This window comes from Spathaspora passalidarum (assembly GCF_000223485.1).
Source record: "Spathaspora passalidarum NRRL Y-27907 unplaced genomic scaffold SPAPAscaffold_3, whole genome shotgun sequence".
In the NCBI taxonomy this organism is placed as follows: Eukaryota; Fungi; Ascomycota; class Pichiomycetes; order Serinales; family Debaryomycetaceae; genus Spathaspora; species Spathaspora passalidarum.
In genome coordinates this window covers 105111-122307 of record NW_006767427.1, presented here as the reverse complement: position 1 = coordinate 122307, position 17197 = coordinate 105111, and the positions used below count along the sequence as shown (strand labels likewise).

Sequence of the window (17197 nt, the reverse complement as noted above, 5' to 3'; positions counted from 1 at the left end):
TAAATATACAACGCGATTCTAGAATTATGTATATATATATATATATATTTTTCTATTTCTAAGGGGTTGTTTCTAGAAACTTTTTTGCTTTTATGAATCGTAAAAAGAAAACAAAAACAACTAGCGTGCTTCCTTAGTAACGTTCTGGGGATCTAGATCTTTCTCTTCTGGATGGAGATCGGGAAGGAGATCTAGAGTATTTACCTCGGCCATAGTCATCACCTCCTCTTCCTCCGTCAGATCCACGACGTTCTTCACCTCTGCCTTCACGTTCATCTCTATATCTGTCACCTCTGTTGTCATAGGTAGGACCACGGGTACGGAAATCACGATCACCACCATATCCACCACGGCCACCACGGTAAGAACGGTCGTCGCCACGGTAACCTCCGTATCCACCACGGCCACCACCATAACCACGGTCTTCGCCACGGAATCCTCCATATCCACCTCTATATCCATTATCTCCACGGAAACCGCCGCGTGGAGGACCACGGTGGGCATAACGGTCATCATCATAGCCATAACCGCGGTCGTATCCGCCACGGTATCCTCCTCTTGGAGCACCACCGTAACCGTAGCCACCACGGCCGCCTCGGAATCCACCTCGACTTCTGACACTATAAGGATCGGATCTGGCGATCTGAACGACTAATCCATCTTTCAAGGAGTAGGGCAAGGTTTTTCCGTCCAATTCTAACGCCTTTTCACAACTTTCGGCATCTTTGTATTCGACAAATGCATACTTTTGACCATCATCTGTTCTTGGAGGAGGAATATCTAATCTGACTAATTCACCAAATCTATTCAATATTATGTTAGTTTTCTTGTGGTTGTTTTAATGACTCTTGTATTTCTGTTGTAACTTATTTGTTGACCTGATGTTAGGAAAGGGAAGGGATTAAAAAGAAATGGAATGGGATTTGAAATGAGTTCAAGGATGGGATATTGGGAAGGGAATATCATGAGAAAGGGGGGGAGGAGGGTTTGAAGGACTCTGGAAAAGGTGAAATGGAACATGGGACTTGGAAGATGAAGGGAAGGTGATGCCATGGTAAACTTTTTCAATAGGAATTGGATAAATATATCTCGTGGATTGATTGCTAGAAGAGAGATTGTAAACAATAAAGAGAATCCAATGTGAGCCCAAAATGTCACTCATTCACGAGTGCAAAGAAGAAAGAATAGAACAAAAAGATGCAAAGAAATATCAAGTGATTCTCATACATACTTTTCAAAATCTGGTGCTAAATCGGCAGCCTTTGATTCTCTGGAAAATCCAGTGACATATAATGTATTCTTTGGCATGTTGTTGAATGGATTATGCTGGGGATTGGACAAGAAGCAAGCGAGTAGCGATTTTCAACGTTTGAATCGAAGAAAAATGATTGTCATAACTAGCACGGGTGCACGACCTTTCATATTCACGTGATATGGATTTTTGAGCTTTGTCACTCATGATGACTTTAACTAGTGTTGTGAATCCATTTATATGGGTTCGAGATATAACTTGAATTATAATTTGTCATTAGATTCACGCTTGATTTTGCTTTTGGTTCATAAAAGCTTTACTACTTGTTAAGAAATACGAATCAAATTTACTCTGAATATGGGAAATTACATACTATTAACTTGGACGACAACTATCCCTCAATTCCTGAGTGCTTAGTGAGTCATATTCGTGGTTTGTAGAAAGGTATCCTGGTAGAAAATCCTCTAATCGTTCGGTTATCTGGGGTGGTTACGGAAAAATTTCTTCTGCAAAATTGCTGCGATATACGGAGAAGCCATTGCTTTATATTAGGCTTAGCCATGGATATAGGGGCAACAGTAAGAGATATTTGACGTTCTAGGGATGTTTACTTGACAAAGGCATCACTTCCGGGAAACTGCAGGCTGTAAAAAACGGTATTTGCCACATTTTGCATCAAGATACATAACAATGGCAACCCACCTTATCTAACAGTTGCAGTAGCAACCATAGATATAAAAAAAAAGATAAAAACAGATGTGGGAAGGTCGTTTTATTTTCTTAATATGTTTGAATATTTTGATACTAATTTACTAAAATACCGTTTCCTTTCTACGCTTTGTTACCGTGTCTGTAGGAAAATGCAGGTCAAATGTGGTCAAATACGTCAATATGGAGATAACCATTCGAATCTCAGAAGCAGAATGAATTTTTTTACTAAGTCCGAAATTGTTGGATTCTCCGAAATGAATTATTTGACATAACAAAAGATCTAGAAGGTAGATATTCTGGCTGTACGTCATCCCTATCATGTTTGTTGAGGTTGGGTAGAACTCGGAGTCATACCTGTTGCTCCTGTGGGTCTTGAGTCATGTGTATTTGGTCACATGATTTACCCAACATTTTTATCGTCTGATTATTTTTTAGGTGTTCTCGTGTGTTCCTGTCATACAAATTAGATTTGTTGAGTTGGTGCTTCCTGCATACAAGAATAGTTTAAATCCGCTTTTTTTTCTATGATGTTCTTTTGTTTTTTTTTGCACCCCTCCATTTAAATCAAGATCAGAAATATGCCATTACCCGAGGCACAGTCGAAGACCAACAAAACTATGCAAGCGAACGTAAAATATTACCAATCAGGCAAGCAGTGTTTTTTTTCTCTCTGAAAGCATGACATATGTTAAGGACAGCACATGTTTTTGTGTGACCCCTTTTTTTTTAATAAGTTCTGATGGGTCTATAATTACGTTAGGGTTGCGAAATTGAGAACAATGACAAAGGACATAAATCCCAAAAATAAATTCTGCAGTAAAGTTAGATCAAGATTATTTGCCATCACATTGCTCAACGTTTTCACGTTCACCCTTTCGTGATATTTGATATCAATTGGAAAAATATGTGCTTTCTCTTCATTGTATATATAGACAACAACAACACGCGTGAATTTCTTTTGTAATCAAAAGTTTACTCTACTATAATTTAAACCAATTGAGTGTTTTTCTTTAGTTGATCTACCACATCTAAAGAAAACTTACCCCTTACCCTTTTGGTGCCAAGTTTCTACCGCATTTTAGCGCAGTTGGCCCCCTTTGGTGGTAAAGTGATAGCCCGAACATTCTGATCCAATTTCTTTTTTTTTTTTTAAATTACTTTTTCAAGAAAAAAAAAATTTTCTGTGTCTCACAGCAGAACTCGTTTCAGTCAAAACAAAATTTATTTACAACCAAGCCAAAAGGCAAATACCCTTGTTTACAATACAGCAAGATATTACATATACCCACCAGTTTTATTCACATTCTACTTATTCCATTCACTTATTTAACTTTCAACATAGTTAGGGACACTGCACAACTTCAGTATTACATCTCGTTTTGAACACGTAATCAACTGATTAATATCTTACTATTTTTTTACTGACTGTATTCCCGGTACTTACAACGCCACAACGTTCAACCGATTTCAGTTATGATCATGTCTTCCATTGCCAATGATGGTGGACACCTATTAGACAATAATAACCCCAGTTTTATGTCTGAAGAACAAGATATATTGGACGAATTCTTGGACCAAAGAGTTTACGACTCCTTAGGAACAACCACACCCGTTTCAGGTGGAAACAACGACAATAATGGGACAAGTTCGAAATTAGAACAACAGCATGGTGTTTTAATGGATAGTTTATACACGGCTGCAAACTCTAATGCCCACAGAAGCTTTCCCCAATTGAATAACATGGATCCAATTTCTAGTAATAAGGACTATTTATATATGGATATGTCCGGAAGCAACAACTTTTCACATATACAGAGTGTCAAACATGAAGAATCGCCTATTTACAATAATAATGATAGTCCAAATTCCCAAGGTTCTGCTGAGGAATCTCCAGTATTGAAGCATCAAGTTCAACAACAGTTTGCTCACCTTCAAACAATGTCACAATTGTCGGATTTCGATTTTGTAAGAGATGAATTAAGTAAATTGAAGTTTGGCAATTATTTCATGAACCCATGTCCTGATACTGTTGATATACCCGACCCATCATACCTTGATTTTTCGTCAGAAGCAATGGCTAAATTACCATATAAATTACAAGTTGACAATTTACCAAACTATTCCCGGGTTGAAACTCAAATCAAATTGAAAGTTTCCTTAAGTCCACCACCATCCCAGCTATTACTTCACATTCCCCAAGACTTAATTTCCAAGAACAAGTTCTGCCTTTCGGAGCCTATCTCAAGTTTAAACCCAAAGTTAAAAGACAATTTATTGTATTTGGATGCTTATGTTTTCACTTCGGATTTATCTAAATCATGTAATATCTGCCCAAGATGTATCAAAAGAGAACAAAAGAGAGCATCAAGAAGAAAGATTGGTCAATTTAATGATAATGGCGAACCAATATTAGAACACAGTTATTCTGAACCAATAGCACAAAGTACCTCTGCCAATGGAATGGTAAAGAACAATCCAAACAGTTGGGCTAATGATAAAATGATGAAGAAAGCTTTAATTTTCAATTGTAAGGAAATTGTGTCATTCCCATCACCTACTGGATTAAATAACGATGCCACCAAGTCCATTGAATTATCGGCAAGAATAATATGTTACTGTAGACATCATAAAGAGTCAGATGGTTTCAAATTGTTGTTTGTGATTAGGAATAATAACGGAGAAGTAGTTGCCAAACATTTAACCAATTCAATTATGATTATGGATAGAAAGAAGACTAGTATGTCGATTAAAGATTCTTCATTACCAAACTCGATTGCTGGATCTTCTACTAATTTGCTGGGCATGACTGAAAATTCTCCAAATCAAATCAATGGAAATAAGAAGACAAATTCTGATTCTGAAGGCGATCAAGGAGGAATGCATCAATTATCTCCAAACTCAGTGTTGGATGAATCTGCATCGGAAGCTTTTACAAATACCGATATTGAATCGAGAGCACCTAAGCGAAAGAAACTTTCTGTTGATGACTCGTTGAATAACTCGTCAAATCCAATGTATAATGGAAGCATTAACGGATACTCGCCCGTCAGCAATAGTGATACAAATACTTCAGGCGTTACTAATATGTTTAAACCGCTTCAACAGCAAGCACTTCTAGGATCACAATCATTTGCCAATATAAGTACTTCAGCAGGTATTTCACCATTCAGCCAGGGACAAACCCAAACTCATGTACCCCCACAACATTCCCTCCCATCCATCCAAAGAATTATTCCCTCCCAAGGTCCAATTAGAGGTGGTATAGAAGTAACATTGCTCGGATTTAATTTCCGTCCTGGATTGCTGGTTAAATTCGGGGTTAATTCAGCTTTGGCTACTCATTGTTGGTCAGAAACTACCATTGTTACCTATTTACCTCCTGCTGCTATGCCTGGACAAGTATTGGTTAGTTTTGAAGACCTCGACAATATAATGTTGGGAGGACACCAACCACAGCAAGTTTTCACCTATACTGATGACACTGATCGTCAATTGATTGAATTGGCATTACAAATTGTTGGATTGAAGATGAATGGTAAATTGGAAGATGCCAAGAATATTGCCAAAAGAATTGTTGGTACTGATAGTAACAGTAATACCACTGGTATGAATACACCTACTCATAATCCATCATCGTCATCAAATCAACAAATGAAGATGTCGAATGATTCTTGGTTTGATAGCGCTCATAAGTCGTTGGAACAATTGACTAAATCTGGATTATCGACACAAGAAATCTTGATTAGTTTGCTTTCATTGGTTGATTTGCCAAATTGTCCAATTGTTATTCCTAACTGGCAATTGTCTAATAAAGAAGGTCAATCGTTGTTACATTTGGCTACTTTGAAGAATTATTCTAATTTGATTAGATTCTTGATCACCCACGGTTGTAAGATTGACTTACAAGACAATCAAGGTATAACTCCATTGTTCTTGGCTGGTATGTGTGGTCATCGTGATTTAATCAAGGTTTTCATTGACTGTAAATCTAATTTGAATTTGAAGTTGTCTAATGACAAGTATTTGAAGGATTATGCTGATTTGAATGTTTTGGATATGTTCCCTGATGGACCAAGATCACATGGGTTTGATGTCATGAAGAAATCTGTTAGTGTTGATTCATTGAATTCCATGTTTGAAAATGACTACGGAAGGCATGTTTCCAAGATGGTTTTGCTGGATGATTTGAATGATTTGGACAAGTCTGAGTATCCTCAACTGGATATTATAACTTCTGTGGAAGATTATTCATCGGAATTTGCCGATTCAGAGTATGAGTCTGATGATCATGATGATGAACCTGAGGAAGAAGAGTATGAAATTTATGAAGACGACTACTCAGAAGAGGAAGGTGTAGAGCATGATTACGACAGTGAAATTGAAACTATCATTGGCACATCTTCAACTGCAGCTACATCCGTAGCAACAAGTCCTGCAGATGCAACTACACCTACATCGCCTGGATTATGGCAAAAAGTGATGAATGTGTTCCATAGTGATGATGAAAGAGGTGAACGCGAATCCTTACCTTCCTATGATGATTTATTCCCATTGGGTCCGTCATCTTCTACTTCCAAACCAAAGTCATCTATCGAACGTTTGTTGAATCGGGTCGACTCTCAACAAGATTCCGATGCGGTGCCTTCTGATTCTTCAGAAGACATGGTGGTTTCCTATATCAATCATCCTCGAAAGACGGTTGAGAATGATAAGATGTTGTTCTTTTTCTGGTTGCCTGCATTGATGTGTATTTTAGGATTATTCTTTATGATCCATGTCATGGGATACAAGATTGAAATTATAGAACGTGCCAAGGATATAATCCGAGGTGTGGTTGGTAATGCAATGGTAGGTGATGAAAGAATCGGAAGATTGTTTAACCGTGGTGATCAGGGAGTTCTTCTGGTATGACGATGCTGATGATTTATATATATAAACTAGTTTGGTTTTTTTTTATTATTATGATTTGCTATAGTTCTTAGTTTTTGACATTGTCTAAAAATGGGTTATTTTAATATTTGTGTGTACAGTTTATCTTAATTTAATATATTTTCTAGTTATACTTCTTTAAGACCAAGCTATAAATTTTTCTTTTTTTGTATAGTGAAAAGTGATACGTAGAATTCTCTAGTTCTAAAACGATGACAAACATTGTACTTTTAAAGAATCCAAGCATACCGACCGACCCTTATGACATTAAATTCCTGTCAGAAAACTATACACCTCGGTTCATTCCTCTTTTAACACATGGACATGTTGACAAACAATCAACGATAGCCTATCTTCAATCAAGGGAATTCTCCCAGGTTGGCATTTTTATAATCACGTCACAACGGGCAGTGGAAATACTCCGTGAGTGCATTGATGAACTTGACGAATCTACTAAGGTGGAGATTTTCAAAAAAACAGGATACACTGTTGGGCCAGCCACGTTCAAGATCCTACGTGAGGTTGGGTTTTCTGATGTCCGTGGTGGTGAAGACGCAGGAAATGGTGCCAAATTGGCCGGGATAGTTATGGAAGATGTTCAGGATAAGTCTGAACCGATGATATTCTTCACGGGCGAGATACGAAAGGATATTATTCCACGAGCATTGATTGGACAGGGGTATAATTTGAGCGAAAGGGTGATTTATAAAACTAGTGGTCGTGATGATGTTGTGGAAAAGTTTAATACTGTAAAGAATCAAGGTGGATGGTTGGTGTTTTTCAGCCCGCAAGGCACAGAAACGTTTGTAGACTATTTAAAAGAGGGACAGAATAGACAAAAGTGGAAGATTGCTTCGATAGGGCCGACTACTGAGACATACCTTTTAGAGAATGGAATAACACCTGAGGTGGTTGCAGCAAAGCCTGCGCCAAATTCTTTATTTGATGCAATTGTCAAGATTGACAATAGTATAGAAAATGTATGTAGCTTTTAAAAAAAAAAGGTGTTTACGATGCAGCTTCTACATAGATGTAATTTAAACAAAGTTTTATCAAGAGTATTCAGTACAATATATTAAATAAATAATCATTCTAAACAAACAAAAGCTAAGAGAATAAAACAAGCTTACTTTCTGCTGGTCTTGACAACATCAATGATTTGAGAGACAGCTTGTGGGTTAGACAAAGTGGAGATATCACCCAAGGAGTCTTCTTCACCAGCCAATACCTTTCTCAAGATTCTTCTCATAATCTTACCAGATCTGGTCTTTGGTAAATCATCAACAAACAAGACGGTCTTTGGAGCGGCAAATGGACCAATTTCCTTTCTGACAGTCAAGATCAATTCCTTCTTGATAGCTTCCAAATCAGCATCGGCTGGAAGCTTGTGCTTCTTCAAGGAGACATAAGCAGCAATGGCTTGACCAGTCAAGTCATCAGCATAACCAACAACAGCAGATTCACCAACCAAGTCATGTTCAATCAAGGCAGCTTCAACTTCAGCAGTGGATAATCTGTGACCGGAAACGTTAACGACATCATCAACACGACCCAAGATCCAGTAGAAACCGTCAAGATCTCTAGCAGCACCATCACCGGAGAAGTAGTGGTCAGCATAAGGTCTCAAATAGGTGTCAATATATCTGTTGTAATCACCAAAAATACCTCTGGTAATAGATGGCCAAGCAGACTTAATAGCCAAAACACCTTCAACGTCATTGCCCTTTAATTCTTCACCAGTAGTTGGGTCCAAAATCTTTGGTTCAATACCAAAGAATGGCAAGGAAGCAGAACCTGGCTTGGTTGGGGTGACACCAGCAAGTGGACACAACAAGTGGGAACCAGATTCAGTTTGCCAGTAGGTATCGACAACATGAGCCTTGTTTCTACCAACATTTTCACTGTACCAGTGCCAAACTTCAGCAGCAATTGGTTCACCAACAGAACCCAAAACTCTCAAGGAGGACAAGTCATATGGTTCAACATACTTGTGACCAGCTCTCTTCAATAATCTCAAAGCAGTTGGTGCAACGTAGAATTGGTTAACCTTGTACTTGTCAACAATTTCCCAGTATCTGGAGAAGTTTGGATAAGCTGGAGTACCTTCAAAGACAACACTGGTAGCACCGTTCAATAATGGACCGTAAACACAGTAGGTATGACCAGTAATCCAACCAATATCACCAGCAGTAAAAAGAACATCATCTTCATGAACATCAAAAGTGTACTTGGTAGTTAAAAGAGCACCCAACAAGTAACCAGCAGTGTTGTGTTGAACACCCTTTGGCTTACCAGTAGAACCAGAAGTATACAACAAGAACATTGGGTCTTCAGAGTCAACTGGAGTAGGTGGGAAGTAGTTACCATACTTGGCCAATTCATCATGCCACCACAAATCTCTACCTGGAGAGAATGGGACATGAGAGTTACCAGTTCTCTTAAAAACAATAACGTTTCTGACATCAGGACAATCCTTCAAAGCGTCATCAACAATCTTCTTGGTTTCAATAGTCTTACCACCTCTCTTGGATTCATCGGCAGTGATAACAATTCTGGAATCAGCATCCAAAATTCTGTCCTTCAAGGAAGTAGAAGAGAAACCAGCAAAAACAACAGAGTGCATAGCACCAATTCTAACAATAGCTAAAAGAGTAACAACAGCTTCTGGAATCATAGGCAAGTAAACAGCAACAGAATCACCCTTCTTAACTCCCAACTTGGTTAAAGCTTGAGCCAATTTACAGACATCCTTTAATAATTCACCATAAGTGATTTTTCTACCGGAGTCTGGTTCGTCACCTTCATAAATAATGGCAACCTTGTTTGGGTCCTTGGCAGCCCATCTGTCAACACAATTGTAGGCGGCATTGATTTGACCACCGACAAACCAAGCTGGCAAGTCACCATTCTTGAAGTCATCCTTTTTGTCAGCTGGGAATCTTGGTTGATCAAAAGGTCTGATCCAGTCTAAGGTTTGTTTGGCTTGTTCACCGAAAAATGTGGCCGGGTCCTGGATGGATTGGTCATACATTTTTTGGTAAGTTGCAAAATCAGCCAAGTTTGGCTTGGAAGTAGAACGTTCAAAGAATCCTTCTGGAGGAGCGTGCATCTTTTCGTGGTCTAAAGAAATATGTGATTTCTGAGTTTGTTCAACCATTTTGAATTTGAATTTTTCTTTAAAAAAGTGGCGACGGTACTATATAGATAATAATTTGGGCGGGTGGGGTAGTTTTTTCTGAAAAATTTATTGTTCTTTAAGTCAATTAAAAAATATAAATCTTTTTGGAATTTCTGCTTGGTAAAATAAAAACTTTTAACTGCCGATTGTAAGTCAATTAAACCGAATAGTGAAAAGGTTGTGTAGTTGTAATAAATAAAATTGGGGACGACGCTTAACAAAAGAGTTTGGGTTTCTTCCAATTGATGATAAGAGAAAAGAAGGGAAGAAAGAAGAAAGGAATTGAAATAAAAAACGAGAGACCACGGGGAAATCTGTTCATATTTATAGTGGGCCACTGCGGAAACCCCCTCCTCCCCTCTATTAGATATCGATATTCCTCCGCAATTATTATTCCAAACTTAATTCGAGAGATGTGGGGGTTAGGGGCAAATGCATGCTTCTGTATATCTGCATTTAATTAAATTTCTTGTTCGTCCCCAAATCTATTTGGATTATTTTTTTGTCAGTTATTTTCCTGAGTAAAACCAGAAAATCTTACGAATGTACCCGACAAAAATCTTAAATCCAGACAATTTTTTTGTTTCTTTTTTGTAGTTTAAGGTTTCTGTTGACCGAGAATGCCCCACTTGTCCGGAGGGTTTTTTTTTTGTTAAAAGTCGGAATTTATGGGTTTGATTCGTGCTCAATGGTTAATACTTTGGTCTGATTAGTTGATGGCTGCGACAGTAAACAGGTTGCGATGCTGACGAGTGGCCATCTTCGCTAATCTTGAAAGGAACTACATTCGTCAAGTTACTATTTTCTATTAAAATTATCGTTTTTCAATTGAGTCGCAAGTTACATCTCGGACTTTGACCCTCAAAAATATTTATCCTTTTTTTCAGACATTTTTCTTGGTTCTTAATCTTTGAAGAGAACACACTTACGACCGAATGATTGTTCATTGTGCTAAGCGTGATTCTCTAGTCAATAGCCTCTTGCTTCCTTTTGAACGATAGCTTTTGTGGCTTTGCTGGCGAACTTGATATATAATGCGCGATTTGTAGGAACTAGCTGTCCGAGCGCATCCATTATTCCTTTCGGAGTTTTTTTGTGGTTTTTTTTTGAACACATTTATTTTCCGTGTCTGACCTTTTTTTTTTGTTGTGTGTGTGTGTTTTTCATGCACATAGGATGAACTCAAATTTTGTGGGGTTGGTTTCCCTGGTCTTTGAACCAGAAAAAATCTTGGCTTGCATTCTTAAAGTAAACAATGAAAATTTTTGTTGAGCTGTAATTGTTAAATTGGAAAACTAGCCAAGTCCTTTTCAACAAAACTCGAGGAGACATGTGGATTATCTCGGTTAAGCTTACTGTTTACAAGTGTGCTAATGGATGAATCTTGTAAAAAGAAAAAACTAGAGATAATAATGCACAAAGGGATTTTTCGGAGTTGAGTGTGGAATCTGCATGATAAACAGAGTTGGTTCAATAAATTTGGAACTCCGAACTCAAACGAAAACATGAAATGTACCCCACTCGATAACAATATACGTAACTAAAAAAAAAAAAGGAAAATAATATCTAGTGACAAGACCGGTTGAACGCGTGAATATCTCAAGAAATATCTTGTTCACAAAAAGGTACCTTCCGCTAGATGGGGCAAGGCGTACACGAGCAATATTTATGTAATCGTTTACAGAGGTTCGTATGTGGGGAACAGCCCTATTTGCTAGAAATTCAATGTGAAATTCTTCAGTTTAATTTTCAAGTAAATCATCCAATCTTTACAAACGCATTTGAAATTTGTGGTTATCCATACAAAAGTAAGATTGCTTCTTGCCAGATTCTAACATAAATTGTAAAAAAAAATGTCTGAAATATGGGGAAAATAAAATATAAAAAAATAAAAAAAAAATCTGCACAACAAGTTAAAATTATTTTCCCCCGTTCATCATTGCCCCACTAATGTTTCGATATTTCATTCTACTGCAAGTTAACCCCAAAGAAACGCTCAACGTGGAATCAACCCTACAAAATAAAGTTGAAATATATTTTCTTGCGGGCGAGGGGCAGTCACATTTAAATCTCGGAGTAGGTTCGGAGTTCGTCAATCTCATTAAGTATGTATATCCCCAAGTTTATAAATATTAAGAAAAATTCTTGATTGTTACAACTCAAGCAAAACTCTACAATCAATGCGGGGTCAATAATATAGCCGTAACCTTTTAGGTTGATTCACTTTTAGCTTTTTAAAATTCGGTAAAAAAAACCAAAATAAGACTTTCGTTCAATTTTTACGACTGGAATAGTCACCACATGCTGTTAAGACTCATATATCACGATTATTAGCATTGGGACTACCGCTAGTACATTCTACTATAAAACTATTCATCTGATTCGGACTTATTTTGACATATTTACTACAACATAACATAATACTATTGTAATGCCATACAGAGTAAATTTCATTAAATTTTGTATGCTCGAGCTATGTACATGGTCTAAAAGCAGAATATGAAAAATTACGTCATTAGAACTATTAAACTTCAGTTGGACGAACATTAATATTTCTTGTCAAGTCAATTCTTTCCAAAATGTCCTTTCCACCTTGTTTCTTCAACAAGTTTCCCAATTCGATACCGAGTTCTTCACAATCCTCGGCACTGTTAATTTTCTTTGTAGCTTCAGCTTCAACATATTCACTGCCGTCTGGACTGACAACTATAGCTTTTAAGTTTAATTCTCTAGTTTCTTCGTTATATTCACTCTTGACTCCCAAAGGAATTGAACATCCACCTTCCAAATATCTCATTAATGATCTTTCAGCAAGACAACAAATAGTAGCTACTGGATCTTCAATTTCTTTTAAAATTTTCTTTATTTTTTCATCTCCGTTCCTGATCTCAACCCCTAATGCACCTTGGCCAACGGCATAATACATATCATCTAAATTAGCCGTTATTCTGTCACCAAGTCCTACTCTGACTAATCCAGCACTGGCTAATATAAGACAACAATATTCATTTTCAGGATCATCCAATTTCCCCAATCTGGTTTGAAGGTTTCCTCTCACTGATTCAAATTTTAACTTTGGATAATTCTTGACTAACTGAGACAGTCTTCTAATCGAAGATGTACCGACAATAGAACCGTCTGGTAATTCTGCCAACAGCTTGTAGGGAGATCCTGCCTTCATGACGATTGCATCCCGAGGATCTTCTCTATGGAAAATACATCCTAACTCAAACTCTTCGGGTAAATTGGTAGGCATGTCCTTAAGTGAATGTACAATAATATCTAGTTGAGGGTATTCATCGATGCTTTGAAGTAATAAAACTTCTAACTCCTTGGTCCATAAACTCTTACCGCCAAAAGCATAAAGTGGTAGGGATTGGACTTTATCACCAAGGGTAGAAAGAGCTAATATTGAGCATGAAATCGAGGGAAACTTGGCTTCAATAGCAGCTTTCACTGCTTCTGACTGTACCACAGCAAGCTTAGATTTACGGCCTCCTATTTGTATGTGTGTTGGTGCTACTGACATTGGGTTCTGGCTCATCTAGTGGGAACGGCTATTAAGATTTTTTTTTTTTCAAGATGAAAAATTGTTTTTATACCTCTGACTCGACTCGACTCGTGTGTTGACTCTGTGAACTAGGTTGTTGTTTATCTAATTTTTGATATCCTGAGTAGGAAATTGACTGGAAGAAGAATGTTGAAAAATGTAAATTTATATATTTATATATATATATCGTAGTAACTACCTTTGCAATCGGTATGTTGCCAATGGCTGAAAATTTTTCTTGTTATCATGCCGGAAATATTGTCCCAATTAGGAAATTAGACACTCTTGGCTGCAACGGTTGAATGATTTGATTTTGATTTGAAACACATCTACCATGTGAAGTTATCTTCTTGTGACAATTCCAACTGATTCTAATCATAAGATACCAACTCTAGCTATGTCTTTTCTAGTTCTTGGTCAACTTTAGCTCTCCTTCTCCTTCCTCGGGAAAGGTGTATGAGTAATTCGCGCACAATTATTGGACAGAAAATCGTAAATTGATCCATTGTTGCATGTGCCATTTGCAGCAAATGAGAGATTCTGATTTCAAAGCAAGGTGTTTGACAACATCTACATAGGTAAATCAATAATATTACATAAATTATTAATTATAAGATAGTTACCAAATGTTCTTGACTACTCAACTAAGTTTCCGGTTGATAAAACTGTATGCCTTTCTCCCATTCTCCTCTCCTAAGATGTTCATAAATTCATTTTTGGATAATTGTACCAACTGTTCGATATTTCTCACCTTCTGTATAAGTATGTGATAATTCATGGCGTTTATTCCTGGAATATTCTGAATGAAATCAATTGGATCATCATTAAAAATTGGAGGCCCGCCATCTTCAGTGACAACCGATCTGTTTACCCCTTTATCCATAGCACTGCCAACCAGCGGTTCTTCTTGGTTTGCCTTTAATTCCAAAAATATTTGTGCTGTTTCATAGGGAGATGATGACCAAATAATTTTCAATTTAGGAAAGGCTACTAACAACAGCAATAATTTCGATTGGATATTTTGTTGTATCTTATTAGTGACAGTTGGGTTTCTTGGTGCTCCTGCTCGTTGAAATTTCGACTCTGAAAATGGCTCCAATGAGAAAGACTTATTCTCGTCAAACTCGATAAGTAAAGTAGGTAATTCATAATATTTAAACATTTGTTCACATTGGTGAAATAATCTACCGCTCTTGAAACTTCCAATTAAATCAGGAATGGATTTTCTCTCTACACATATCTTAGGGGACACAATATAATCACCAACAGTAATCATACAAGGGACAACTTTTATCCCGATTCGATAAAGCAAGTTCGGAAGTGAAGAGCGGAATTCTCTTACATCAACAACTACTCTCATCTCATCAGCTTCAGTTCTAAATCTGGCACCGCCGGCAATACGTGTGTTGACCACTTGATTTCGTTGGATTTGGAATCGATAGTTGTCTTCGGCAGTTTCAAAATGTTGACCAAGATTACCTTTTTCCTTGATCAATTTAGTAAATGCTTCTTTTTCTTTCTTTATTCGAATCAAGTGTTTTTGTTCTTCGATTGAATTTCCATAGTATAACAAAAAGACCTTGGCAGGATTATCGTGATTAATCGCTTGAAAGATTTCAACTCTTCTCATAAACGTTAGATTAGGTTCATACATGATAATATGCGATGGTGATAATTCTTGAAGTAGAGATAAATCATTATCTTCGTTATAGGCTTGTATTAATATCTGGGTATCATTATCGATACAGGAAAACTGAATCAGTCGAACTTCTTCCACTTCCTCGTCATTATCTTCGCTTTCTATAAATTCACCTTCTTCTTCCTTTCTGTCTTCCTCCTCCTCAAGTTTCTTTAATTCTTCTTCGTCAACATCAGCTGTATCTGTAGTTGATGAATACATTTTAGATACTCTGGCGGTTACGCTATCACCTCTGGTTCGTCTTCTCTTACTTATTGGTTGACCATTCCTGGTGAATGTCTTGGAAACCGAGATTGCCTCTTCAGAGTTTTCTTCCCCTTCGATACCTTCTTCTTTATTCAATTCAGCACTAACTTTCTTGACGAATGAATTAATTTCTTTCCAATCTAGATATTCGTGAACTTTTCCAATCATGTATTTCCGGGCACTAAACCTTTTCAAATCAGCAACCTGTTCAAGCTTCATAGTTTCTAATAACCTATTTAATTGCTTGGCTATTCTACTTGAGGAGCACATGATTAATATTGGTCCCTGATCTTTCAAACTACTCATGCTCTTTTCGTATAATATATCGTCTATAAGCATTCCTAATTCACTCCATTTTGGCAACTCTTCCAAAATATACTCATTGTCGTATTTTCCTAGTGCTCTTTCCTTGGCATAACTTATAATGGTATTCGATTCATTCAAATTAAGCCAGGGACTCATAGTCGCATTCATTGAGGATGATTGATGTTTAATATTGGCATCAACTATACCTTGAACTGCTTGATAGTACGAGACTGAGTCAAGCGTAAGCAACCCGTTGAGTAGATTGAGTAATGTACCTAAGTCAACCACTAATATCTTGGTGGTATATGTTACTCGATGCCATTGCGACTCTAATGAAAGTCGAATATTTCGAACAAAGTCAGGATCATGGACATTTTCCATATCCCAATATTCAGTAGCCAATTCAGCATTATGTCTTTTCAATTCCCCTAAACATGCTTGAATACATGAAAGAATGGCCGACTGAATCTTATTCATTTTATATGATAGTTTTGTATTTATCTCAATTACGTTTTTTCGTGTTTCTCCCTTTTTAACTATGTTAAAGGATTGCGAAATAGTGAGATGATATCGTGGCCAAAGGAAAACATTTGATAATCGCAACACTTTCAATTTTGTAGCTAAAGGTGTAAAACCAACAAATGATTCTGGGCTATCGGAAAATGCCTTGATAAACCCCCATTCGTTTTGATCTCGATATAGACTAACAATAAATGATTCATTAGATGTTTCCTTTATCCTTTCAGCATGAAGAATGAACAATCCGGTTATGTCATGAGGGGATATCATCCCTGACAATAAATCAACCACAAGAACTCGTGACGTGATTGAAATGATACCTCCTTCTGAATATATTGTCTTTCTCTTACCAGATTGAGAGTCACCTGTAATTTCCATAAATGGGGTTGGAGTGGAACCACTTTCATCTAGCCAACTCAAGTAACTCAATTCTTCTCGTAGCTGAATAATTTCTTCTTTTCTCATATTCAATACAAATATTAACCCCCGCTTCTTCACTTGGTTGTTGTCTAATGTCACCGTAGGTGAACTTAATGCATGTAACAAATTGGAAGTAATTAGATCCCACCCCAATCCATGGCCAAGGATTAATAATCCGTCCTTTGTAAGCATATCCTCCACGATTTCCTGTTGGTAAGGTAATGGCAATGTACAATGAACTTCACGATCAGGATAGATTGGGACAATTTCAGGTTCTTGGAACACCACTGGGATCGAGCTTTGCTCAACTTCAGGAACTAAAGATGCATCTTCTGGAGGTAGGTCATCTTGTACAAACAAGGAAGACATTTGGTTGTTAAATGTTCT

The 17197-nt window shown here is 37.2% G+C and overlaps 6 protein-coding genes across 6 annotated transcripts; 2 read left to right on the top strand and 4 right to left on the bottom strand. All coding sequences in view use genetic code 12, as the record gives it.

Annotated features, from left to right (window-relative positions):
• Position 1: 1 nt before the first annotated feature.
• Positions 2-1339, bottom strand: SLR1 (Slr1p; the record flags this gene model as incomplete). The annotated part of the gene is made up of 2 exons (XM_007374185.1): positions 2-803; positions 1232-1339. 2 exons carry the CDS (start codon positions 1306-1308, stop codon positions 134-136), a joined length of 747 nt encoding a protein of 248 aa, XP_007374247.1.
• A 3798-nt stretch (positions 1340-5137) lies between these two features.
• On the top strand, positions 5138-6874 carry SPT23 (Spt23p; the record flags this gene model as incomplete). The annotated part of the gene is made up of 1 exon (XM_007374184.1): positions 5138-6874. A coding segment is annotated over one exon (1737 nt), but the record flags the coding sequence as incomplete, so codon positions are not given.
• A 189-nt stretch (positions 6875-7063) lies between these two features.
• Positions 7064-7969, top strand: HEM4 (uroporphyrinogen-III synthase; the record flags this gene model as incomplete). The annotated part of the gene is made up of 1 exon (XM_007374183.1): positions 7064-7969. One exon carries the CDS (start codon positions 7105-7107, stop codon positions 7885-7887), a length of 783 nt encoding a protein of 260 aa, XP_007374245.1.
• Positions 7970-8018: 49 nt separating this feature from the next.
• Positions 8019-10049, bottom strand: ACS1 (acetate--CoA ligase 1; the record flags this gene model as incomplete). The annotated part of the gene is made up of 1 exon (XM_007374182.1): positions 8019-10049. One exon carries the CDS (start codon positions 10047-10049, stop codon positions 8019-8021), a length of 2031 nt encoding a protein of 676 aa, XP_007374244.1.
• A 2165-nt stretch (positions 10050-12214) lies between these two features.
• Positions 12215-13794, bottom strand: HEM3 (hydroxymethylbilane synthase; the record flags this gene model as incomplete). The annotated part of the gene is made up of 1 exon (XM_007374181.1): positions 12215-13794. A coding segment is annotated over one exon (667 nt), but the record flags the coding sequence as incomplete, so codon positions are not given.
• Positions 13795-14244: 450 nt separating this feature from the next.
• Positions 14245-17179, bottom strand: RAD1 (ssDNA endodeoxyribonuclease; the record flags this gene model as incomplete). The annotated part of the gene is made up of 1 exon (XM_007374180.1): positions 14245-17179. The coding sequence occupies one exon, from the start codon at positions 17177-17179 to the stop codon at positions 14261-14263; it is 2919 nt and encodes a 972-aa protein (XP_007374242.1).
• Between the last annotated feature and the right edge of the window lie 18 nt (positions 17180-17197).